Below are 26,531 nucleotides of genomic sequence, written 5' to 3' on the forward strand. Positions count from 1 at the left end.
TACACTCCTGGCATACGTGTGCTGTATTCCACTATGTAAATGGAAAGAATTCTAAAAATACACACACATACATGCACATACACACCACACTCACACCCTAGCTAATACGACAGCAGAAGCCTTTCCAACTTAAAAAATGCAACCACATTTTATTGCCTGTCTGGATTACTGCCCCGAATCCTGCAAACCCACCCACCCGTAGACCCCAGCCCCACCCTGCAGGGCCTAATGACGTGTGAAGCACATTTATTCTGTACTGCTGGCCTGCTCCCGCGAGGTCCCTTGGCGGCCGCCCACTTGGGCATGCAAAGCCCGAGGCAGAGCCCACACGGGCTTAATCAGTAACTCCCTCACTTAATTAACTGCCCTTGCACCCCAGGGGCCGCGCAGCGGCTGGCCAGGCTCCTGCACTGCTCCGGACAATTAAGAGCCAGAGGTTTCCAATTGACTTGGGGTTAAGAGGCAAGGAGACTGCAGGGAATAAGAATGCCCTACTTAGCTGAGGTGGCATTTGAGTTCTGTTCTCTGCTTCACTGCCTACTCTTGGGGGTACAGGGCAAGCTGGGGAAGGACCTTCCTTCAGGGACCAGTGGCATTGCCAGGGTTCCATACATTCTTGGCTTTTGTCTTCACAGAAGAAATTCGTTCTGAATTGCAAAGTAACAAGTTTTCCATGCCACCACAACAACCCACTGCTCAGGGCAGTGTGACCTTCCTGGCTAGTCCAAAGTTAAGTTCTCAGGCCAGAGACTCTGGGCTTCATTTTCTTTATCTGTGAAATGGGGCAAAAAAAAATAACTGCATTAGATTTGGACATAATGACATGGAAGGAATTCTGACCTCGTGATGCAAGTAGCAAAGTGCTGAGGGATGTACAGCTGCATGTGGGCTGCACTTTTGAGAAACTGGCACATACACACTCAGATACACACTCCACTAGCATAGGACTGCCTGGCAGCACCTCATCACACTTACAGCACACTCCTCCAGGAAGAAGGTGGGGAAGCCAGGGCCTTTCACACCTGCCTTCCGCTGCTCCATGCTGCCTGGTGGCTTACTCTGTGACTTGCTTTTTATTTTATTTTATCTTATTTTATTTATTTATTTATTTATTTAAAATATATTGATTTTTTTTTTTTTAATAGAGGAAGGGAGAGGGATAGAGAGCTAAAAACATTGATGAGCGAGAAACATCAACCAGCTGCCTCCTGCACACCCCCTACTGAGGATGTGCCCGCAACCAATGTACATGCCCTTGACCGGAATCGAACCTGGGACCTTTCAGTTTGCAAACCAACGCTCTATCCATTGAGCCAAACCAGTTTCGTATGTGACTTGCTTTTTAAATAAAAAGGAACGAACACCACCTCACCTCACCTCACAGGCTCTGAAGTATAAGATTATTACTAACTAGTGGCCCGGTGCCTGAAATTTGTGCATGGTGGGGGGGGGGGTGTTCCTCAGCCCGGCCTGCACCCTCTACAATCTGGGACCCCTCAAAGGAAGTCCTACTGCCGGTTTACAGGGATCGGGCCTAACCCGGTAGTCAGATATCCCTCTCACAATCCGTGACTGCTGGCTCCAGCCTGCCTGACGATTGCTCCTAACCACTCTGCTTGCCGGCCTGCTTGCCTCCAAATGCCTGCTGCCAGCCTTCTCACCCCCAACTGGCCCCCTGCTGGCCTGCTCATCCTAAACTGCCCCCCCCCCCCCACTGTCTGCTCACTGCCAACTGACCCCCACGGACGGCCTGCTCACCTCCAGCTGGCCCCCCTGTTGGTCTGCTTATCCCTAACTGCCCCTGCAGTCCCATCCTGGCCTGGCCAACCCTCGGAGACCCAAGGTCCCAACCCTTTCTTTTATTTTTTCTTTCAGCGCCTCCTTGAGCGAAGGCCAGGGCAGGCTGGAAGCAAGCATCTAGGATTTATTTATCTTCTATAATTGAAACTTTGTAGCCTTGAATGGAGGCCCGGGTGGGTGGGAAGCTTGACTTCCTCCATTGCTGGGGGAAACCCAAGCCTCCTGCTTGCTCCAGCTCTGTGGCAGCGGCCATTTTGTTAGGATTTATTTATCTTCTATAATTGAAACTTTGTAGCCTTGAATGGAGATCAGGGCCAGCCAGGGTGTGTGGGAAACTTGGCTTCCTCCATTGTGGAGGCAACCCAAGCCTCCTGCTTGCTTCAGCTCTGTGGCCAGCAGCCATCTTGGTTGGGTTAATTTGCATACTCGCTCCTGATTGGCTTGTGGTCGCAGCTTGTGGGCATAGCAGAGTGGTATTTAATTTGCATGTTTCTCTTTTATTAGTGTAGATAATTATAATTTTTGCAATAAATATACAGACCATTAAAAGCCTTACATTTTATACATCATCAAATTTATGATAAAGATCTGTCCATCACTTGCTCCCCAAAATAACAAGTGCCTAGCACTGTCAGCAACAACATCCACTGCTTATTTAGCATCTCCTGGTACCTAACACAGTTTTCTCATTTTATCCTTACCTGCTTAATAGGTATAATTATCCCCGTTTTACAGATGTGGAAACTGAAGTTCAAAGAGGTTAAATAAATTTGCCCAAGGTTGCTCAGCTACTAGGAGCCAGTTCCAGGTCAGGGACACCAGTCCAATTCCAAACGCCACATTTTCTCTATGTCCCCAGCAACTACTCCTGTGCCATTTCCCCTAAAATCCTCTACATAGGCTTTCACAGTTCCCACAGCTGGCTCAGGGTCTGCAGGGGCTGAGCAGGGGGATCACGGTTCCAGGCCCGCTCCCATCAGCCTATTTTTTTTAAAGGGTCAATTCAAGAGAGGTTGGATAGCCTACTGGCTCAGTGCTCAGGCTCTACAGCTCGACTACCAGGTATCCCCCCAACCCTGCCCCTGGCTCCAGCCCTCACCAGCTGTGCAACCTGGGCACTTGCCTCTCTGTGTCTCAGTTTCCTGTGAGATGGGATAATTCATCATAGGTAGACTATGAGTTATTCATAGAGCCTGCTGGAGACCCACGCAGTTCCTCTTAAAGGCCCAACACACAGACTTATTCAGACTCATTCCCAGGGAGGAAGGAACTGGATTGTCTAATATCAGGCAGCTTTCTTTTAGCCAGGAATGCTCACAGGGGTCATTGTTCCTATGCTGAGACCTCCCCGTTCCCCACTCCCCCTGCATCCCTCCCCTCACTCTTCCCACCCCCCAGTTACAGAGCTGACTGGCAGGCAGCATATCTGAGTTTCAATCAACATGGCTCACATTGTTTGCTTCACCCTGGTGATTCCCTCACCCAATTTGCAGCCCGACCCAAACTGCTTGCAGCAGGTTTTTCATATAAACAGCCTGTCCTAGCTCAGGCTTTATTTAGACTTTCCTAAAATCTCTCAAACAAGTAACAGCTGTTGTCAGTGCACCCCATACCTCTTGATAAGGGGCCCCAGGCCTGGCACTAGCAGCAGCCTGCCTTGCTTCACAGCTTGGCCTCCCCTGGGCACTTCCAAGCCCAACACAAGTAGCAGCCATCTGCAGATCAATCTGTAGCTCCTGTCCAGTGGCCCCAGGAAGGGCACAGGCAGTGGCCCACTTTGCACCTCCCAGGAGGCTCCAGAGCCATGCACCAGGTGGACAGCTTCAGACCATGCCAGATTTTAGCTCTACACATCCATGAGTGACATATTCAAGAGGAAGATTCTGAGAGCACCAAAGATTCACTGAAGCAAGTCCTAATCCACAGGGGTATCTCCTGCACTGTAGCTCTTCCACCGTAGTTGCCACTGGTCCTCACAGCCAATTGGCCTGGGGGTCAATTCTTCTCAGTGACACCAACAGCAATCAAGGCTCAACTACAACAAGACAGTGTACACAGCCCACACAGGGGCACACCTACAGTGCCCAAGTAACTGGGGAGGCTGAGCACCTGGGGCCTACAGGACACCTACTCCACAAGGTCATTCTACCAACTCCAGGAGACACAGCAGCTCTACCAAAATACAAAGAACAAACACAGGAAAGCAGCCAAAATGTGGAGACAAAGAAACATGTCACAAATGAAAAAAAAAAAACACAGAAAAAATCTCCAGAAACAGAACTAAATGAAGTGGAAGCAAACAAACTACTAGATATGGTTGTAAGGATACTCAAGCATCTTAATGAGAGCTTCAAGGCACTTCCTAAGAATTTCAAAGAATGTAGGTGAGAACTTCAAAGACATGAAAAAGGACCAGTCAGAAATTAAGCATACACTAACTGAAATAAAGAATAATTTACAGGAGTCAACAGTAGAACAGAGAATGTGGAGAATCAAATCAACAAATTGGAATATGAAAAAGCAAAAAACACCCAATTAGAAGAGCAAAAAATAAAGAAAGAATCCAAAAATATGAAAATGGTGTAAGGAGCCTCTGGGACAACTTTAACATTATGGGGTGCCAGAAAGAGAAGAGAGAGAGCAAGATATTGAAAATCTTCTGAAGAAATAATAACAGAAAAACTTCCCCTACCTGGTGAAAGAAATAGACTTACAAGTTCAGAAAGCACAGTGAGTCCCAAACAAGAGGAACCCAAAAAAGCCCACACCAAGACATATAATAATTAAAATGCCAAAAGTTAAAGAAAAAGAGACAATCTTAAAAGCAGCAAGAGAAAGCAGTCAGTTATCTACACAGGAATGCCCACATGACTGTCAGCTGATTTCTCAACAGAAACTGCAGGCCAGAAGAGAGTAGCAAGAAATATTCAAAGTGATGAAAAACAAGGACCTACAACCAAGATTACTCTGCCTAGCAAAGCTCAATTTAGAATTGAAGGTCAGATAAAGAGCTTCACAGACAAGAAAAAGCTAAATGAGTTCATCACCACCAAACCAGTATTACATGAAATGAATACTGGTTTCCTTCTTGAAGAATAAGAAGGAAAAGGAGGAGAAGAAAGATAAAATATATAAACAAACAGGGATGGCTCAGTGATTAAGTGTTGACCTCTGAACCAGGAGGTCATGGTTCAATTCCCAGTCAGGGCACATACCCAGGTTGCAGGTTTGATCCCCACTGGTTGCAGAAGGCAACCAATGAATGATTCTCTCTCATCATTGATGTTTCTCTCTCTCTCCCTCTCCCTTCCTCTCTGATACCAATTTAAAAAAAAATTCTTTTAAAATATATGAAAATTAAAGTGGCAATAAATATATATCTATCAACAATTGAATCTAAAAATGAAAATAAATGAACAAAGAAGCTAATGAATAAAATAGAAACATGGAATAGACCAACAAATCTCAGAGGAGAGATGGAGGGGAGAGATTAACTAAAGAACATATAAGCATATATGGATTACCTATAGACATAGACAACAGGGTAGTAAAGGCCTGGGGTGGGGTGGGGTGGGAACCGGGTGGAGGGGGACAATGAGGGGAGAAAAGGGGGACATCTGTAATACTCTCAGCAATAAAGATTTTTTTAAATAAAAAATAATGAAATGAGTCATTGCAAGTGCACTTGGGACAGCAGTGGGGACAGTCAGCACTCGATAGTGCTGGCTCCCCTTACCATTAGTATTAAGAGGGAAGGTCAGGTCAGAAGAGGCTTAATCGCAGACCGCCGATGTGTTAGCAAGCGCGGTGAGCAGCCCTCCTCAGCCTGTGGAATCAGCCCTGTGCCCCTGCCAGGGGCTGCTTGTGACCGGCCCAGGAAGGCTGTGGCACCTTCCCTATTCAGCAGAGGGTCCTCCATACTGATCCACATCCTTCCCATCACCAGCCCCCACCCTGTCACTTCTCACTGGCCCTGCCGCCTGCCCTGGCTGAGCACCCTTCTCCCAACGCCTCCCGACTTCCCTGCAAGGACTCTGAAAGCAGGGCTGCCGTCTGTGCTCCAGTTCCTGCAGACCTGGCCAAGGTGAGGTAATGGAGTGGATTCTCGAAAGCTATTCAGACCCAGTCATGGCTTCAGAGCTCTCTCCCTCCCAGCATCCCGGCGGCCACCGCAGCTGTGGCATGCTGGTGAAACCCGTTGGCAGTCTTTGGGCTAAAGTCACCCCCAGACCACACAGGATGCAGCTCACCAGGCAGGGCAGGCAGCAAGCTCACCTCGTTGCTGACTACCACGTGGATGCCCGTGGGCCCCTGCCGGTAGACTCGGTGGATGTGCTGTGGGGAGATGCTGTACAGGTTGGCGATCTTCTCAATCAACTCCAAGGTGGTCAGCTCTTCCAAGAAGATGGCGTGGTACACTGAGGAGGCAGGAACAGATGCTTCCATAGAGCAAGCGCCTGCTTTTTACCAAGCTCGTATACCCCACCCGCCCTGCCCCACCCGGGAAAGCAGTCACTTGCTCCTGGGGGTGCTCATGGGGGTCAATGGGGCTGGGTTGCAGTGGGCATGCCGTTGGCCCCTCTCACGTGTGCCGGCTGCGGTTTTCAGTCTCTTGGGGGACTCAAGTAAGGGCGGAAGCCCTGGATCCACCCCAGGCCCGCTGACATCCATGGGGTGGAGGCTGGAGGAAGGAGGGCTGCAGCATCTGCAGCTAAACCAGCTTCCAGGGTGCTCACTGCGGGACCGGGAGGGGGCCCTGGGCCCTTCCTTCCTTTGCGCTAAGGGGTCGCTGATGCTATTGGGTGGCCGAGAGATTTAGACAACTGCTACCGGGCAGCAGAGAGGGTCTTGTCCTCACCCTTCTCCACAGTCAGTAGCAGTGCATGTGGGCACTGTGGCCCCAGCGGGAGAAGGGGCACTTGGAGCGCCACCAGCCAGTCAGAAAGTCAGTGGCCTGAGGCTGGGGCGGCACCAAACCCAAGCCAGCCAGGCCCCATGGAGACCTGGTGAGTTAATTCTTCAGGCCTCGAGTTCCTCAAACTATCGATACAACAGCCGGATTCAACCAGCAGCTCCCAACTCCTCCCTCGACTAAGGAACCCTCACATCCAACACATCTGATCAGAGGCCTAACTTTAAAAACATGCACAGGCACACATATGTACATGCGCATACAACATGCATGTGAAAGTGCACACATACATATGTATAAATGCATGCACACATGTACATACACACAGTGTGACTTTTGAAGTGGGTGTAGAGGCCACAAGGTTCCAGCCACATGACAGATTCACCATCCACAACTCAAACAGGCTGCCCCACTATGAGGTTTCGTCGGGCAATGTGGTCCCTGCACAATGGAACAGTCCCCACTCCTCCAGGAGCCTTGCGGGTCCTGCCAGCACCTGCAGTGCAAGGCCACCCCCAGTTAAATCACACACCGTGTGTGGAACACCCTGTGCGGACCAGGCAGAACCCTCCTGTGTGCGGCCCTGGCCACCCCCTCCCATGTGCCAACCTGGCCGCCCCCTCCCCTGTGTGGCACGTGGCACTGGCTCTGTGCTTTGCAGGTCGACCAGGCCGAGAGCAGGGGGCACCGGGGCCTTCACCAGAGTATGGAGGCCTCACTGAGGGCTCAGAAGCCAGCGCCAGGGTCCAAGTGTTTGATCTGGCTCTGCCACTTACAATGCTGTCACCTTGGGCCAGTCCCCTGTGCCTCTGTCCCCACAGTGAAACGTTAGCAACCGCTCCTCCTGAGAAGCGGGTAAGCCACCATGTGGGCAGCCCTTCAGTCAGGGCCTGCAGTAGAGTCCCTCTGGGGCTGCAGCACGCTCTCCTCCCCCCCCCTCTCCCCCCCCCGCGGGGCCCGCAGCGCTCTCGGCCGGGCCTGCAGCACTGTCCCCGCTGGTGCTGCAGAGCAAGCAGGGCTCCTGCAGACAAGGCACCTTCTCCAGGGCGGCTTGCACTCAGCTGCCATCAGGGAACTCTGTGCTCAACTCCCTGGACCTCACACGCCACAGGGCCAGGGCGCTGTTCCTTTTACACACGTGGAAGCTGACGCACAGGGTACCTGCCCAAGGACACGGCATGGCCAGGACTGGTACTCAAGGAGAGCTGACCTCAAAGCTGTGTCCTCTCTCACACTGCCTCAAACTCCCACCCAAGCAGTCCTGTGCCCCTCAGCCCGCTCCTAAGCCCTCAGGCAGCAACCACGCCCTCCGGCCGGGATCACACGGTGACATGCTCCTGGGACCCCAGCCACCGAGCCATGTGTCACCCATCCAGGAGCCAGAGGCCCAGCTCCCAGTCCTACCACAAGGACCTCTGGCCTTGGGGGACACACCCACCCGCTGGGCCCGTGTCCCGGGTGTGCAGTAAGGAGCCGGGCCAGGGGGATCTGGGGATGCCGTCCACCTTAAGCACTTCAATCCCAGGATGAGGTTCAGCGAAACTTATCCTGCAGACACCGAAGTGAGGGGGTCAGGGACACATTCTTGGTGAAAAGCCCTGGTGTTTCTTCCGTTCTGTTGCCACCCTGGCACCAGCCCTGAGGAGGGCTCACAGCTCACACACAGACCGTGTCCCTGCCTGCATCCCCTGGAACCGGCCTGGGGGCGGGGGGGGGGGGCGGGTCACGGACTCACAACTCACCACACAGCCCGCTGTCCCCGCCTCCGTCCCGCTTCTGCTGCAGGGGTGCCCGGCTCTGCTCCACCTCCTGGCAGACATAGATGGTCATCTTCGGCCTCACGTTCCTGGCAGGAAGAAAGGAAATGAATAGCAGGTGTGGAAGACCAAGCTCTGTTGTTGCAGATTGTTCCAGAACAGAGGATGACACAGCTGCGGGAAGGAGTCGGGGAGAAAGGAGGAAGCTTGTGGGGTGCCTTCCGTGGTGGGGGTGGGGCCGAATCCCAGCCAGGCCGACCTGCGGAGGGGCTCTGCCCAGAACATGAGCTTCCCGGAGGAGGCATTTCGCAGGGTCACGTGAGCAAACACGTCCTCGGCTGACTGCACCAGGACCATTCTAGAACGTTACGGCATATCGTGTTCCATGCTCACACCGCCTACCAGGGAGCAAGGACCGCCATTCCCATCCTATTGACGAGGAAACAGGCTCACAGGGGGCGAGGGCCTTCACCCAGTTGCAAAACTCCCAAGGGGCAGACCTGGGTTCAAACCCAGGCTCTCACTCTACTACCTGGCATTTAAATTCCTTAGTTGCAGCTTAAAACTCCGTCTGTCCGCCGCGCTGCCTCAGATCAAGCGCTCCACGCACGGCCAGGGCTGCTGCCCCGAACCATGTGCCAGAACGCTGCTGTCACGGCAGGCAGCCCTCCCGGACACAGCCTTGCTCGTCCTCCCGAAAACCACTCCCAGGCTGAGCAGCCTGCCCAGCCACGGTCCCCCCAGGAGGAGGCAGCCTGCCCAGCCACGGTCCCCCCAGGAGGAGGCAGCCTGCCCAGCCACGGTCCCCCCAGGAGGAGGCAGCCTGCCCAGCCATGGTCTTCCCAGGAGGAAGCAGCCTGAACCCCCACCTCGCAGGCACCTGAGGACTTAGGCCACGCCTCCCGGCAGACCAGGATGAGGGGACCTGCAGCCAGGTCAGCCTTCACTCCTGCTCCCTGCATGGGCAGCCCATGCCCCTCACCCTCCACCGCATCTCCTCCTACACTTGCCCCAAGGCCCTGTCGGCACCACCTGCCTCCAGCTGGACATGACACCCACCTGCCTTTGATGGCGTTGAAGAGCCGGATCCCATCTGCAGGGCCACAGATCTGCACCAGGTCATCTCGAGACATCTTCAGCAAGTCAGCGCCTAGGCAGGCAAGTGGGGCTGCCCGTTACGGGACACAGAAAGGCTCCGCCCCCAAATCCCGCAGACCCTGCCCCGGGGCAGAGGGCAGGGGACAGGGGACAGGGAGCCAGCCGCATCCTCACGGCACCAGACGTTCCATGAGAGAGAAGCAGCAAAGAGCCAAACAGCATCAGGTCACAGCCCCAAAGATGTCAGAAGCTACATGACATCGTATGTCATGTAGGACAGGCGTTTACAGAAGCTGTGCCTGCGAGCCCTCCTTCCCCCTCAGTCCTCTGTATTCTCGGCATACAATGCATGTGTACCTCTAAGGGGATGGGATATGGATTCCACGTACACTCGTCTGCAGGCAGAATATGTGTTCGTGGCTGCAGCCATTCCGCATGCACCATGCGGCCAGCACACACACGGGCCAGAGCGCGCCTAGTACCCCACAGCCCTCTCGCCAGCACTACCCCGGCCCCGGGAACTGCTATCCTGACTTCTTACAGTTAATATGATGTTTTGGGTACAATTCTGTAGGCACAATAGCTCCCTTTCCACTGTTCCTATCCCTTGGACTGACCCTGCTCCTGACCCTGTCCCTCTGGACTGACCTGGTTGGGTCAGTCCAATTGATGTTTTTTTCTCTCTCTCTCCCTCCCTTATTCACTCTCTAAAACCAATAAAAACATATATTTTTGAAGAAACTTGAAATCCTTCCAGTGTCCCAACAGGGCCCTCAGCACCTCTCTCCCTCCTCTCCCCCATCCACTCAGCCTCACTCCCTGGATCCCGCTACAGGGCCACACCTGGCAGATGTCTCCTGGCAGTCTTGGCACTTTCCTCTGCCTGGAAAGGTCGCCCACCCCCTCCCCAGGACCCACGTGGCTCGCCCTCTTGCCGCGTTTCAGCCTTTACTCAAGACACCTTCTCAGCAAGGCCTATGCTGACCACTCTACTCAAGACCACAGCAGCCCTCCCTGGACCCCATGCAGACCAGGCCAGGCCAGGTCCCTCCTCTGAGCCTTCCATCCCAGATGGTCACACCACTCTGAAATGCCTGGTTTATGTATCCACACTGACTCACTGTGGGCAGGGTCCCTGTCAGGTCCTCCTCACACACCCCCCTCCCCATCCTGACCCTGTCCCTGTCCCTCTGGACTGACCCTGCTCCTGACCCTGTCCCTCTGGACCCTGTCCCTGTCCCTCTGGACTCACTCTGCTTGGTAGAGGCTCACACTCGTTTATCCTCACACCCATAGCTCCTAGCTCCGGCTTCCGCCTGATGAATCATCAGTGAGGCTTCCAACACCCTTTAAGGAGCTATAACAGCTTTCCCTTCTCACTGGGGCTTTGCCCACCTTCCAGGCGTGGCCTGGGCACAGTGACAAGCAGCATTCGGTGGGAGAGCTGCCGGGAGGCTTATCGCATGTGCACCGGCCTGCGTGGCTCAGGGCCAACCCAGGCGGACAGGAGCCGCCGGCTGGTGAAGGGATGCCCATGAGGTGCCAGGTTACCTGCCCTCAGGGCAGGACCCCGACGACGTGGGGTACTTGGCCCAGGTCAGCACGTGTGAGTGCGTGGCCCACCGCTCCGGGTCCCCAGGACAAACCACAGCCCCCACCTGAGGGCACGTCCAGGATGGTAACTGCCCTTGCTACGCCTATCCAAGGTCCCTGTTTCAAGGTCCCCACGTGTCCAGAGCCGCTCACCTGAGAAGCTGGCGAAGAGCCGGCAGAACTGCGAGAACCTGTGGCGGTGCAGCCACTGCTGGGCGTCCTGGATGGAGGCGGACGGGAGCAGGTGCTGCGGGGGAGGGGAGGGGAGCTGACATGGCGGCCCAGGGACGGGCCAAGGGGCCAGGACACCACGGGGCTGCAGGGACAGGCCGGGCAGGGCCGCACACACTTACGTCACTGCCCACGGGCAGGGTCTCCAGCGGGTGGGAGTGGGTCGGTGAGCTGTTGCTGCAAAGGAAGCGACAGGTGTGAGCACAAGGCCTGGGGTTCTCCCCTGCCTGCTCTCCTCCCCCCTCAGCTCCGAGGCTGTTTTTATTTATTTTTCATATTTTTGATCAGCTGCCTCCTGCACGTCCCCTGCTGGAGACTAAGCCCACAACCGGCATGTGCCCTGACCAGGAATTGAACAGGTGACCTCCCGGGGTTGAGGCTCAATCACTGAGCCACACTGGCCAGGGCACAGAGGCTTGAGAATCACGAGTCAGAGGAATGAGGGCAGGAGCCTGTCCAACTCCTCCAAATCCTTAATCAACTCTTTGGTGTGGGCAGAGGAGCCACACTCTCCCGGCCAGCAATGGCCGCTCTGCCCAGGCCACTCCACCCAGGCTCTGGGCTCGTCTGGTCAGAATTCCCTCCCACTCGGAGTTCCCAGCCCCAAGCCCAGGCGGAGCGGGGGTGGAGGCCCAGGCGGCGTCCGGTGACTCGGTGCCAGGCAGAGCGCCAGACAAGGGGCAGCACACTGTGTTCTGTGGCGATGGGAGAGGGCAGAGGAAGGCTCGGGGACCATGGGCAGCGGACACGCACCCCAGTTGGGCATTGTCCACGAAGAGCACATTCTCGTGGCTTTTCCCCCGGGGAGGCCTGACCCCTGACCTTCCTCGGGGGCTCACTCAAGAGCACAGACCGAGCTCCTGGGGCACACACTGAGAGAAAGACGTGTTTCAATGACCCTTCCCCCTGGACAGCGGTGACGGCACGACCGAATTCACTTCATGTCACTGAACGACACACAAGATGCCACAGCGGACACTTTCACATCACATCTTTCCCCACAAGCACAAAGCGCCGCCCCGCAGGTGGTCCTGAGCTGTCCCTGCACAGCGCCCCTCGGGGCCGAGGAGCACCAGGCACTGGGCATACATTCCACTGGCCTGCGGGCAGCTCTTCCTCCTCCACGGAAGAGCCCAGCCTGAGGGGGGCAGAGGACGTGCCCCTGATGGAATAGATCTGAGCTAGGCCGCCTGAATACACACACCTTCCGCCTTCCGCCTTCCGTCACCGCCTCTCAGGAGGGCTCCCCACCAGCCAATCAGTGCATGGCTATGTTCCTGGCAGCCAAGCTCTCTGTGTGCCAACACAGGCTTCAAGGAGCCTGCACACTCACAGATAAACCCGCCAGCGTTTTCCTGGCCCCCTCCCACCTCCACAAGCAGGACACGCAGAGGCACCACAGGCGGTTGTGGGCCTGGTGCCGCGTGGCCTGGGACGGGCTGGGAGTCAGCGGGGCTGGATGACCAGCAGGGAGGCCTCTACCGAGGGATAAGCCCCCAAACCAGGAAGAGGCCCCCGAGCTGCCAGCACCAGTGAATGTGCACAGGCTGCAGACCCAGGAGGCCTTGCAGCCACGGGCCACCTCCCGACACTGCGCCAGCACCCAGCGGCCCGCCCCGGCCTGCACTGGAGGAGGGGCCCTTATTCCTCAGACTCAGGGAGGTGCTGGGCTGCCGCCCACCAGGCAGCGTTCAGAGAAACTGTCCGAGCACCAAGAGCTGGGCAAGTGCTAACCACGTGGTGAACGCAACACCCACCAGCCACCCGACACCCACACGGAGGCCAGGCCACAGGACAGGCGACGTGAAGAGGACGGCAGGAAAGGACCACGCCCGTCATCCCGCCAGGGTCGGGGGGAGTCGGGGAGTTACACATACCCTTCGCCGAGGCCGAAGCTGTTTGGAGAGCCGTTGTAGCTTGGGGACGGGGCGCTGTTCACCTGGTAGGCCACGTCGGGCCACGGAGAGCACTGCGGGGAGAGCACAGGCAGCGGTGACTATGGCAGGCCCAGGAGGAGCCAGACCTGCCGGGGGCGGGCCCGGCGCCTCGGGATGCACCGAGCCGGCATCCACTGAAGTAAACGGACGGATCCACAGGCCCTCCAACCCACTGCGTTCACCCTGTGGCCACGTGCGCCGGGCCAGGCCGCTCCTCCCACACCAAGGCTGGAATACAGACAACTGTTTCTACCACGCCTTCCTGCCACGGGGCACAGCTCCAAACCAGCGCACACCCCCACCATCGGGGCTCTCAAAGCAGTGAACCTCCCTCCCCCCAGACCAGCCCGCAGCGCCAGCCCTGCTGGCAGCAGCCTGCCGCCCACCTCGGTGAGGATGGTGGTCTCATAGGACGGCTGGTACTTCTCCTTCTCCTGGGCGGTCCTCTTCTCCATCTTCTCCCGATCCGTCTTTTGTTTCCGGTCCGCACCCTTCGGCTACAAAGGCAGAGCACAGGGTCCGATCAGCCCAAAGCCGGCAGGGATGGCGATGGGTGGAGAACCCAGGGCTGGGCGGCGGCCACGAAGCCTGCAAGAGCCCAGGCAGGATCTGTGGACGGACCAGACGGCATCGCTCACTTCCCAGACACCAAGCGCAAATGCCCCTGCCTGGAGCCCTCCCCCCACAGGGAACTCAGCTGCCAGGTCCTGCACGGGGCTTCTGGGGGCGGAGAGGGGGCAATGCCGGGAAAGATCTTCACCAGCGGCCACTGCTTACAGAGAGGTACCCCGAGAGCCATGGCAATCCCGATGCACTCCCTGGTTTAGCCGTGGGGGGGAGGAAGAGAGCTGGGGGTTGCCAGTCGGGGTTTGGCCCATGCTTACAGGCTGTGAGCTCCCAGACACGTCATGAAGGCCTCCGGGCCCCCAACACCAGTCTCCTGCCACATGCGGTCTCTTCCCTGACAGCCTGTCTGGGTCCTATGAGCTTGAGGGATTTGAGGTGTCCCGACCTCACAGGTACGATCACTCCCCTCACGTAAAGGAGAGGAACCAAGTGCTGACCAGGTCACAATTCAGATGTGAGAGCCAGGGATGCACCGACTAGCGGCCCCAGCAGGCCGCTGAAGGAACCACAGGGCTCTCATGTCGTGGGGTTGGTGAGTGCAGCCCCAGGATTGAGCAGCACCGTGCACACAGCAGGCCACACACAGTGGGCAATCAGTGAGCAAAATTCACTCTCCAGTTCAATGGCGTCTTCAAGGATTTTCATCGTCCGGGCTCCCCCCTCAGGCAAAGCTTTGGGATTTTAGGAAAGAGTGCTCAGAGCAATGCCTACGCTGCACAGAGGCGGGTTTGCAGGGGGTCATGTGGGAGCAGAAGGACAGGTCCAGGGCTCAGTGGGAGAGCAGGTGTGTTGCCGCCAAGCCCCCATCACCTGCTCCGCCTCCAGGCCCTGCTCCTGGGAAGATGCCCGGGAGACACAGAGCCAGGCTGTGCCTGCGTGTGGGACACACTCAGCCCGGTGACACCACAGGGCGCTGCTGGTCGGAGGGGCCCCGTCTTCCCTTGCGAAGGCCTTGATGCCCGCACAGAGCCCCAGGGCAGCCTCCAGAAGCCCTGCTTCCCGGGACTGGGGCGACCAGGGTGGAGGGTGACGGACAGGTTGGCTGGACTCTGCCTGGCATGTGCAAACACCTGTTAGAACTGCCTCTGTGAGAGGCATGGACATGGGTGCTGTGTCCCCGCGGGCAGGAGGTGCCAAGCCTTTCTTGGGTCGCTCAGACACGGCAGCAGCAGGGCTGGCCCAGTTCCCCAAACACCTGGTGTGCAGTCAAGGGGCCCGGTGGGAGGGAGGGCCCTCACTGCTGAGCTTCCGCCTCAAGGTGCAGAAATGGGAGCTGGTGGGGGCCATGGCAGGACCGGGTGCTCCATGGTGCACACCCCCCGGTTCTTCTCTTACTACCCAGCATGGTCCGAGCCAGGCACACAGTACAAGCAGCGGCTTCACTGGACACCCTGCAGGAGGAGGGGCCCGCTCTGCGGGGACGCGGTGTCTGGGAGGAATGTGGCTGGGGCACAGGGAAAGACCACCAGCGGCGCCCGGTGGAGACGTCCATGGTGGCCCACATCCCGAGATCCTGGAGCACACAGTAAGACCAGAGCAATAGCACCCACTGTACCATGGAGGGTAAAGAGCCAGCCCCACGCCCAGGGCCTGTGAGGATGTCGAAGGGGGCAAGCTTACATGGAATCAAGACTAGTCACCGTGTGAGGCTAAAACAGATGATCCTGCATCCCCCAGTGTGACCACAGGGCCCTGGGAGGGGAGCAGGTCAGAGAGGCCCCTCCCACTGGCTCTGAAGACGGAGGGAGGGGCCCTGAGCCCAGCAATGCAGAGGCCCGAGAGACTGCAAAAGGCCACGAGGATTCCCCCAGCGCCTGGGAGGCACGCGCCTGCTGACAGCCCAGCCCAGACCAGGCCAGGGAGGCCCAGGTCAGACTCGGAGCTGCAGCTCAGGAGGACAATACATTGTGACCTTTCAACCACTAAGTATGAGGTAATTGGTTACAGCAAGGCAAGACAAACAGGTGGAGAAGCTCCGCTTCCTTTGGAGACGGTTCGGAGGCTTCAGGACTCTAAGCAGTGTACGAAGGCTGCTGCCACTCTGGCAGGAAACACACCCAACTCCTGCCCTCTGCCTCCCTCCCCAGCGGCAGCACTGCCCACAGCCGCAGGCAGCAGGCCCAGCAGTGGCCACGCACGAGCAGACCCACCAGCCCTGCCCTGCTCGCCCCCTGGTCCTGGGACCGGCGCTGAGATGGGCGCAGACGCTCTCCAGGTCACTGCCACGCGCCCACCGTGCACGGGCTCTGCGGGAGGCGCTACAGAGAGAGGCAAGTCTTGCCCTCAACACTTGAGGGCAAGTCCAAGTGTTTCCTCGGAAGGAAACACACATTTTTAAATGTGCAAATGCACTCATTCCCGTGAAGTGGCAATGAGCGCAGACACATGCGATGCTGGAAGCTGAGAGGCGGGCCCGGCGCGGGGCCCGTCCCAGGGCGCGGGCAGAGGCAGGAGCCCAGTGGGGGCTCCCGCTGGGCCTCCCGTGACACTGCGCGAACATCTGGCGTCGCTGTCAGCGTCGGAGGCAGCAGGCGTCCTGCGGGCACGGACACAGAGGGTGTGGCGAGGCCGTCCCTACCTTGAACACCTTGATCTGGCAGCTGGCGGAGTGCAGGTGCTCGGCGTACTCCCCATTCTCGTTCTGCTTGAACGTGTCGATCTGCACCCGGAACGGCACCCCCTTCTCGCCCCCGTGCTTCCTCGGGGTGAACTCCGTGCTGATGCAGTGCACCTGGGAGGGGAACGCAGGGCTGCTGGGGAGGGCCCATCCTGCCTGGCCGGGTGACACCCTCAGCCTCCCCTCCCCCCAGCGCTGTCCATGCCACCGGGCAGGTGGTCTCTCCACCGCCCTGTCCACAAGGATACGCCTCCCACCTTTGTCCCCTGACCAGCTAAGTCCTGGCCATTGCTCCAGGCCTGCCGACCCCAGGAACCCCCTCTCCCCTCACTCTCACCCCTCACCTCCCTTGGCAAATGTTACAGGCAGCAGGGGAGTAGGGGGGCCACAGCTTAGCCTATATGGCCTGGCATCCAGGCCCAAAGGTGACCAGAAGGCCAGAACCTTCTCTGTACTTCTGCAAGGACTTACTACACAGAGGGCACCTGGTATGTATTTATTGTTATAATGCTGTTTGTTTCAATTAGCACAATGCATATTATGATAACAATAATAAGGTAATAACTTTAAAGTACAAGAATATTATAATTATGGGAAAAGGATCATTAACTTCTACTGAGCCATTGTTAGGAACTGGGCACTGTGGTGATGGCTTTATATTCATTCTCTGATGAAAATAGGCTCACAAAGGGCCCGGCCGGGAGGGAGAGCCACATGGGCAGCTCAGCACGCATGCGGCCACGCTCTTAGCCAGCTCCGCCTGCTGCTGTGCTGACCATGAGGTTGGACCCATGCACAGGGCTTGACCGTTAAGAAATTAACTTGATAACAGAAACTATTAAAGGACTGTTTTTTACCTCAAAATATTGATGCTAGGAAAGACTGTATTTTATAAAAAGCTTACATATTCATAAGCAAACTGCACACAGGATTCTAAAACTTTCCCATCCTTTTCCCAGCCCCGAGGCCAACAAGCTCTGGTTATGGGCACTCTACACTGCATCCCTGCAGCCCCGGCCCCAGCAGAGGGCAGGGCCCAGCAGGCCTGCAGGGGCTGGTGTAAGAAACTCAACATGGACGCCCCCACAGGGCAGCCCCCCTCCTTCGTACCACCCGGTGGACAGCCCCCCTCATGTGTCCCCCAGCAGGCAGCCCCCCTCCTTCGTACCACCCGGTGGACAGCCCCCCTCATGTACCCCCAGCAGGCAGCCCCCCTCCTGTACCCCCAGCGGGCAGCCCCCTCCTGTACCCCCCAGTGGACAGCCCCCCTCCTGTACCCCCAGCGGGCAGCCCCCCTCCTGTACCCCCAGCGGGCAGCCCCCCTCCTGTACCCCCCAGCGGGCACCGCCCCTCTCCCCCCGCGTACCTGAATGAACGCGGAGGCTCTCTTCGAAGGGTCCCACAAAAACTCGACTGTGTTCAGCTGGGTCGGGCTGGCCCTGGGGTCCAAGATACCAACAGACAGTGGGACATCTGCGCACACACAAAGTGCAACTGTCAGCCTCGCCCGACGCTGAAGGCGGGACCATCGCAAGCCCCACTCTGACCACACGGAGATGCCAAACGATCAGGCCGTGCAAAGCTCCTCTGGCAGAAGGCCTGGCTTGGATTGCCATGAAGCTGTTAGTCTTAATGCCAATTTGCGTGAACAGTCGTGTTATTTTGCTGCTGAAAGGACTGTGCTCGACTGCCTGCTGGAGGCATTTCCGATGCATCCCAGCGTCTGAATTCCAAAACCCGTCTGGCCCAAAGGCTGTGGATGAAGGATACAGACCACTGCCTGACCCCCAATATTCCATCTCCACGGCCACCTGTGACGCCAGCCTGCCCTGTATCACTCACCAAAACCCTTTAGTGCGGGATCCTCCTCAAAGCTGCCCTGGGGCTCCCTGGCAGCAGGCCTGGTGGCTCTGCCAGCTCCCACAGGGTGTCACACAGGACAGTGCCCTAAGAGGCCCCGCCCACCCAGGTGGCATCCAGGAAGAACCCCAACGTGCTCACCGAGGTCCAGGATCCGGTCCCCGGGCCGGCTCCACCGCCAGCCCTCCAGCTGCTGGTGCTCCGTGTACTGCAGCCGGCGGTCATGGAAAACCACACGGATGATGCTCTGGCGGGAAAGCAGGGGGGAGGAGCTGAGTGTGAGCGCCAAGAGGGACCCAGAGGAGCCCACCTGCCGCCTTCTGAGCCAGGGAACCCCACCCTCCAGGCTGCTCCTCCTGGAGCCTTCCGCCCGGGGCGCCCCAACTCCCCCCACAGAACCCCAGCAACACGAGCGGCAGCGAGAAGTCTGCTGCCTGCCCTGTGTCCGTGACTACAGAATGCTTTACACACACAGCTACTTGTCAGTCCTTCTGTGCACATGAGCACACAGAAGCTCAGAAAAGCTCAGTGAGTGGCCAGCCCGGAGCCCAGAGCCTGTCCTCAGCCCGCGCCACTCCGGCTCTCGGCTGTGGCCCGTCCTAGTCCCTGGGAGAGCGCCGGGGTGGGGGTCAGTGGGGGGAGACAGGAGCCACTCTCCCTCTGGGGCTTTTCCCAACCCCATGCCACCCCTGACCACCACAGCACGCCCAGCGCTGTGACCCCACCCACCCTCAGGGAGGGAGAGCACCCCACAGACTTACCTTGACGTACTTTGTGTTCAGATCCTGGAAGTCTCCCAGCTTCCGATTCTCCAGCAGCCGGATTTCGTAAGACTGACCTGGAGGAAGTGCAGAGGACACTCCCCGTTTCTGAGTGTTCTCAATGTGGGCTCACAGCTAGTGGCCTCCCGACCGACTCAGCGCCACCCCGGCTCATGGCCGGGAAAGCCCAGCGTCAGCTCCGGTGCCCCCTGGACGGACAGCCCGTCTGTCTGCCACCTGGCTGGGCCAAGGGCACCCCGGGTAACACACCACATGGCCCTGGAGAGGCAGCACCTCTACAATTCTCACAGAAACAGAATCCAACCCGATGCAGTGGGCATCACAGCGATGGAATGTAACTGTGTATTTCTTTACAAAGAATGCCCCCCACACACACTGTGACAGAGATCAGCTGCGGAAATCCATGTGGGAGTAAACAGCCGCCCGCCCCTCGGGAGAGCAGGTGTAACACCGAAGAGAACGCCTGTTAATCATTGTCCAGGTGCAGTGAGAGCTCCTCCGAGTTAAAGAATCTCACAGATGGAAAAGGGTGCGGGCATTCTGCTCGGTGCCACCGAGCCAGCACAAGCTGCTGAGAGTGAAAAAGGAAGGAAGGTTCATCTACAGTAGGGGTGTCGAACTCAATCAGAGAAGGGGCCAAAATCTAAAATCCAGCCTAAATCGCGGGCCGAATGGTTTACTGAACAGTCATAAACTGTCATTGTGATGGAAACGCAGCGGAGTGCAGTGATGACAGCGCGGTGCGGGCCACATTGCAAGGCCTGGCGGGACGGATTTGGCCCGCGGGCCTTGTGTTTAACACATGTGATCTACAGTAACAGCGAAAACGTGCAAGTGTCTATGACCCACCGCACACGCGTTGTTCGCAGATTGAGTGCAGCCTAAACAAAGCCCCAGCATTCTCAGGTGGGAAGGCCACACACCAAACGAGGTCACTTTGCCCACGTTAAGTAAGTTTAACCACAACGCTACACACCCTCGCATCTACCACAGCTTAATAAAGCTTTGCAAATAACAGAATAGATTATTTAATAGTTGGTATTGGTAAATCTGATTCACTGTTTAAAAAAGGTTTTTTTAAAATAATGATCATCTACAAGAAATTGCCAAAATAGAACAGAAAGGCCCTGGTACCCGCAGTGTGCCTGTGGTGGCACCAGGAACCGGCTGTGGCACCAAGTTAACGAAGCCCAGCCCTGGCTCAGACCGCCCGGGTTTGCAGGTTTCCTCTCTCTTCTCTGTGTGTGTGTGTGTGTGTGCCTGTTAAGACTGGCTATTTTTTCTAAGTGCAGACCCTCACCTCACAGCAGATATCAAAACAAGTTACCACAGGATTTAAATGTTAATTTCCTAAGGTTTTATTGTGACGTGAATGACTACTTATCGGACCGTCAGTGGGGGACTCTCTGAACCTAAAATCAGGAGGGGAGTGAAATCTAGCTGTAGTAAAAAAAAAAAAAAAAAAAATATATATATATATATATATATATATATATATATATATATATATATATATATATCAAACAAAAGCTAGGACACACAATCCCAGCCGCTAACAGTCTTTAAAATAGCTAAACGAGAACTGATTAGAAAGACACTAAGACCCCTGATAGTGGACTGAATGGTGCCCCCCCAATAAGTCTGCACCCTCATCCCCAGGACCTGAGGGTTACCTAATCTGGAAACAGAGTCCCTGCAGATGCAAGCAAGCTAAGAAGCATGAGATGAGGCACTCGGCCTGTTGTGTCCTGTGTCCAGAGCACAGGGACAGGTGTCCTAACACACAGAGAGGGAGGGAGGAGGAGCCACACCTCCCGGAGCCCCACAGGACAGGAGGCAGAGAACAGACCGGGCCCTGAGGCCCCAGGGAGCTGGGCCCGGCCGATTCCCAGCGTCCAGCCTCCAGACCTGCCGGAGACTCACCCTCCATCGCTCTGAGCTAACATGCTTGCAGGGCCTTGTTGAAGGGGCCACAGGAAACTAACATACCCACTCACACAGAGACAATGAACAGAATGGACAAAAATACAAAATTAAGTCACTCGTTCCAAACATTTGCTGACTACAACTACGTGCTGAACCCGGTGCGACGCCTCGGACACAGAGCTGGTGGTGGACACAGTGGCCCCAGCTCCCGCAGCTCAGAAACAGCCATCGGCAAACCTTCTTCTTGAGAAGTGGGCCCCTCCACCAGCTTTCCCAGCCTGTCTTACGGGCCCGGCAGACACTAGAGGAACATGCGACGGCCCGCACAGGGCATCATGCCAGAGGGAAGCCCTCGAACCCCAAACTCTTGTCCTGCCCACATGCCAGTTCAGAAGTCGCAACTCACAGGAAGGTCTTGCAGATGTAACCAACACTTCTAACTTCTAACTTCCTGAAAAAGTGGGATTTTTAACACACATTCCCAGGCTCCTGAGCCAACACTCCTCTGAGGCAACATAACACGGAGCCTGTCACACGGCACCTGGTTCCCAGTGTCCTGTGCCCAGGAGTGCAACGCTGGCATGAGGCCCAGTGCCAAGTGCTCATTACCTGGGCGGACAGGGGCCCACGGCTCAGTGAATACTGACCACACTGCAGCCCCCTTAGCTCATGCCCAGCAGGAGGCACCTGCTGTTCCATACAGAGCAGTTCTAAGGTGGGGCTTTAGGCCCGGTCAGAGCCTCCCCCTCCACCAGCAGAGCCCTGACCCAGGCCCAGGCCACACCTCCTCCTCCTCCATCAGCAGAGCCCTGACCTGTGTGCTTCCCCCAGATCATCCCTACTCATCCCTTCCTCTTGCTTGCACTCTCGAGCCCCTCCCAGCACATGGCACCTCCTGACTCGGGCCCCTAACAGGGCAGCGCTCAGCTTCCCTCCCCAGCCTGCCCCACAGAGCCCCGCTCCCCTCAGCAGAGCACCATCCAGAAGACAGCTGTTTGCGAACCCCAAACTCTTGGCCATCCTCCAGCTGGTGTGCAAGGGGAAATATCAGTCAACTTCAAGTGCACAGGCATTCCTCTGCTTGGCGGGGTCTCCCTGGGGCATGGGTGGGGCCAGGAAGTGAAGGCACAGGCTGTTTAGCTCACCACTGACTGTCCTGTGTGACGAATAGTCAGTACTCAGCAAAAGCTTGACCATGACTTCTTATTCTTTGCTATACTACTGTGTTGAACTGCAGGGTTTGCAAAAGCAAGACACACTCCTGCCCTCAAAAGGTTAGCAATTTGCTGGGATACATTGAACTGCACAGGAAAAGCACTACTACAAGGCAAAATTAGAAAAATCCTCTAAGAGGCAGGCAACACTCACCCAGAATGGGGAGGGGTGGTGGGAAGGTTTGAGGAGGAGATAACGTTAGAGGCAGACATTGAAGAGTGGGCAGGAGGGGGATAGTTGAAGGGAAGAATGAATGAGACCTCAGCACTGTAGCAAGGAGGTGCGAGGGGAGAGGTGTGTCTAGGGACACAGTAAGGGCAGCTTCCGCCCACTGGGTGCTGATCCAGTGGTAAAGTCTGCTAGGTATTAAGTCACCTGACCCTCAGAATACAGGATGGAGTGTGTGGGAAGAGCCCAGTGGTAAAAGCAAGCAGAGGCTAAGAGAGGTTATACTTGGACAAGCTCCCACAGCCAGTCAGTGACAGAGGCAGGAGCAGAAAATAAATGTTTCCAGAATCTACTGCACTCTTTGCCACATCCTACAAGGGGTGTCATTTGCTGGTCCGAGGACATGGGTAGTTCTACATGATTGTCAACTTCTCCTTTCTGGAAGTTACTTCTCAGCAAATGTCTACAGCATCTTCTTTTCTTATTGAATTTATTGGTCTGGCAATGGTTATTAAAATCATATAGGTTTCAGCCAAAGCCGGTTTGGCTCAGTGGTAGAGTGTCGGTCTTCAGACTGAAAGGTCCCAGGTTCGATTTCGGTCAAGGGCATGTACCTTGGTTGCAGGCACATCCCTGGTAGGGGGTGTGCAAGAGGCAGCTGGTCGATGTTTCTCTCATTGATGTTTCTAGCTCTCTATCTCTCTCCCTTCCTCTCTGTAAAAAATCAATAAAATACATTAAAAAAATAAAATAAAATAAAATAATAATAATAAAATCATATAGGTTTCAGGTGTACAATTCTATAATACACCACCCAGCTCAAGTCTCCTTCCATCACCATCTATCCCGCTCTACCGCCCGCAGCATCTGTGACATTAAAAGCACCCCTACCCTCACCACCCCAAGTTAAGATGCTGTTTCCCTCCTTCCTTCTTCCTTTAGGATGAGTCCCAGGATGACCTTAGAGCACACTGACTCCACCTTCCTGCCATAAAACACTGCGTTTTCTGCTCTTAGATCACTGATCTAAACAGTGATCTAAACAGTGATCTGAGAGCAAAAGGAAATCACTGCAGGAAATCACAGGAAAGCCTGTTCTAATTTCAGAATTGCAAAATGTGGGGAAAGAAAGATGAAGGTGGTCTTAGAATCAAGGAAATAAGGTAACAAATAACTACTAATTAGTACTTGTGTTCAGCTACGCCTGGGTCACTGCTAGGCCACTTATGTGCATTATTTCCTTTAGTCCTTTCAACAATCCATCAGGAAAATCCATTGTTGATACCTTCTTTTTAATCCTCACCCAAGGATATGTTTGTTTTATTTTAATGATTATGGAGAGGGAGGGAGGGAGGGAGGGAGGGAGGGAGGGAGGGAGGGAGGGAGGGAGGAAGGGAGGGAGGGAGAGAGAGAAACATTGATGTGAGAAGCATCAATGGGTTGCCTCCCATAGATGCCCCGACCAGGGGGAGGGGGGAATCTAACGCACAACCTAGGTATGTGCCCTGACCGGAAATTGAACCCCCAACCTTTTGATGTACCAGGACAAACTCCAACCAACTGAGCTACCCAGGCAGGGCGACCCCATTTTATAGATGAAGAAATTATGATCCAGAGTACCTTGCTGAAGATCAAACCTGGGTCTCTCTGGCTCCAAGGACTAAACCCTAGCCAAACTACTCCTCACAGTGTCTTCTTGCTTCAAATATTCACAGAGTCTATCTATTTCATTCCTCCTGAATTTTCTGATATTCACTTTATTGCATGACCCTTGTTCATACACCTAAACCTTTCCCTCTTCCCTTAAGGCTCAAATCCTTATGCTCCGTGGTCTTAGTTCTCTGAACCAAGAAGTGTATGCGGATATGTAACTACACTGTGGCATAAGGTTTGATATTCTTTTCCTTCTGAAAAACTCATCTCTGAGAAACACAGGTTCCTAAACCTTTTATATGATTCTGAAGGTTACAGTACCAAAGCCATGTCATTTTTTTTTCCCCATGGAGATAAACAGATCAATGGAGCAGGGGAAGAATTCACAAATGCATTTTCAGATACTTGGAAACTTGACCTATGACAGTGAAAAAAGACAGCTTTTCGGAGGTGCAGGATGACTGGTTATCCATATGGAAAAATCCCTACCTCACACCATATAATAAATTCATTCCAGTTCTACAGGCATATCCTAACGCAGAACTTGCTGTGCGGGCAAAAATGCTCATCACAGGGGAAACTGTCAATAACCTACAGATGCACAATAAGAAAAGAGAGATGTTAATTCTATTATTTAACTTGGAATGGAATAGCAAATGGCACTTTCTTTCTTTTCTTTTCTTTTTAAATATATTTTATTGATTTTTTTACAGAGAGGAAGGGAGAGAGATAGAGAGCTAGAAACGTCGATGAGAGAGAAATATCGACCAGCTGCCTCTTGCACACTCCCTACTGGGGATATGCCCGCAACCAAGGTACATGCCCCTGACCGGAATCGAACCCTGGACCTTTCAGTCCGCAGACCAACGCTCTACCACTGAGCCAAACCGGTTTTGGCACAAATGGCACTTTCAGTAAACAACATGGAAAAATCTCAGAAACATAATATTAAGCAAAAAAGCTACAGGATGATATACATATAAATAACTTGTATAAAGTTTGAAGACATGCAAAACAATACTATTTATTTTTAGGGCTGACTGTGCAAAGAGTAAAAATTTACGAATGTGCACTCAATTTCAAACCAACACCACCTTCACAAATTGGTTTTGCTTCTGGGGAAGAGGGAAGGCAGCAAATGAGAAAAAAGTAAAAATCAGAAGCAAATTTGGCAAGGTTGGAAAAACTGTGTTGAGCATGATTATTTGTTCTCTTATTCTCTGTAGCATTCAATCGATCTAAAATTAAAATATTTCCATCACACCCAACCATGGAGTGGGGAAGGATGCTGGGCAGGTCCTTGCTCTGCACTGCTTTCTGTTCAGCGGCCCTTGTACACCCGCCGCTACCCTCTGTGCCAGGGACATGCTAGGTGAAACCCAATGCCCCCACAGGGTGCAGGGTGACTGGCTGCCCCACTCAGTCACACACCACCTCACAATTCTGACAATGAAATTAGAAACAGTCTGCAACATAAAGGGCCTATTTTATCTATCAACTCACTTTCCAAACTTAATTTTTTAAGTGTATATCATCCCTACAAATACAACATCAAAATCATGTACTACAGCCCTAACCAGCTTGGCTCAGTGGATCTGTGGACTGGAGGGTCCCGGGATTTGATTCCTCATCAGGGCACATGCCCGGGTTTCCGCCTCAATCCCCAGTAGGGGACATGCCGGAGGCAGCCATTCCATGATTCTCTCTCATCATTGGTATTTCTATCTCTCTCCCTCTCCCTTCCTCTCTGAATCAATAAAAAGTATATATCAAAAAAAGAAACATAAAAACATGAAAATGATACATTAAAAAATATACCACAAACAGAATTGTAAAAATTATATAGATATGCAACAATCGATGTTCTTCTACGAACCCTAAAATTACCTTGGGAACCTGGTCAGCACCCAGAGGTGGAGCCTGGGCTCACATGTGGACCCACCACTTGCTATTGGCTACTGGAAGCTAATGCCCACCCCATTTGTGAGCATTAGCTTCCACGCCCCCAAAAAGTGGGCAGTGTCGGTACTTAAACACAGAGGTGGTGGGAGGACTGAAGGTGCGTCCAGCCCTGCATGCTGGCACACGGCCTCTCTGGCTGGACCTGCATGCGCCCTGAGTGAGGGCACTGATGGACGGTGCAGGGCGAGCAGCTATGAGGGCCTTTTCACAGCCTCAAAGCTTTCAAGGTCCTTTAAAGCAGGGAAGGAGAAGGGGTTGGCACCAGGTGATGCAAACTGTCCTCCATAGCCACCAGCCAGCCCAGAGGGGGCAGGCCTGGAGCACCAGAAGGTAGAGGAGTGCCGGCCACACGATCTTCCACCCCTCCCCACCCCCACCAGCAATGCACGGAGC

The 26,531-nt window shown here is 54.9% G+C and overlaps 1 protein-coding gene across 3 annotated transcripts in view; it reads right to left on the bottom strand.

Annotated features, from left to right (window-relative positions):
* The window catches only part of TFCP2L1 (transcription factor CP2 like 1), a 60,024-nt gene that overhangs the window by 8,850 nt on the left and 24,643 nt on the right, over positions 1–26,531 (bottom strand). For 2 of the 3 annotated variants that reach the window (XM_036420993.2, XM_036420996.1), the window contains exons 4-14: positions 19,194–19,270; positions 18,574–18,679; positions 17,939–18,045; positions 16,534–16,686; positions 13,715–13,825; positions 13,269–13,360; positions 11,514–11,568; positions 11,314–11,407; positions 9,529–9,619; positions 8,455–8,558; positions 6,076–6,218 (exon numbers count right to left, since the gene is read on the bottom strand). In XM_036420993.2, coding sequence (XP_036276886.1) covers positions 6,076–6,218; positions 8,455–8,558; positions 9,529–9,619; positions 11,314–11,407; positions 11,514–11,568; positions 13,269–13,360; positions 13,715–13,825; positions 16,534–16,686; positions 17,939–18,045; positions 18,574–18,679; positions 19,194–19,270 — 1,133 coding nt within the window. Of the gene's footprint in view, positions 1–129; positions 773–6,075; positions 6,219–8,454; positions 8,559–9,528; positions 9,620–11,313; positions 11,408–11,513; positions 11,569–13,268; positions 13,361–13,714; positions 13,826–16,533; positions 16,687–17,938; positions 18,046–18,573; positions 18,680–19,193; positions 19,271–26,531 lie in introns of those variants that run through there. The other variant, XM_036420995.1, reaches the window with a different exon arrangement.

The sequence above is a fragment of the Pipistrellus kuhlii genome, unplaced genomic scaffold (assembly GCF_014108245.1).
Source record: "Pipistrellus kuhlii isolate mPipKuh1 unplaced genomic scaffold, mPipKuh1.p scaffold_m20_p_7, whole genome shotgun sequence".
NCBI classification, from domain to species: domain Eukaryota; kingdom Metazoa; phylum Chordata; class Mammalia; order Chiroptera; family Vespertilionidae; genus Pipistrellus; species Pipistrellus kuhlii.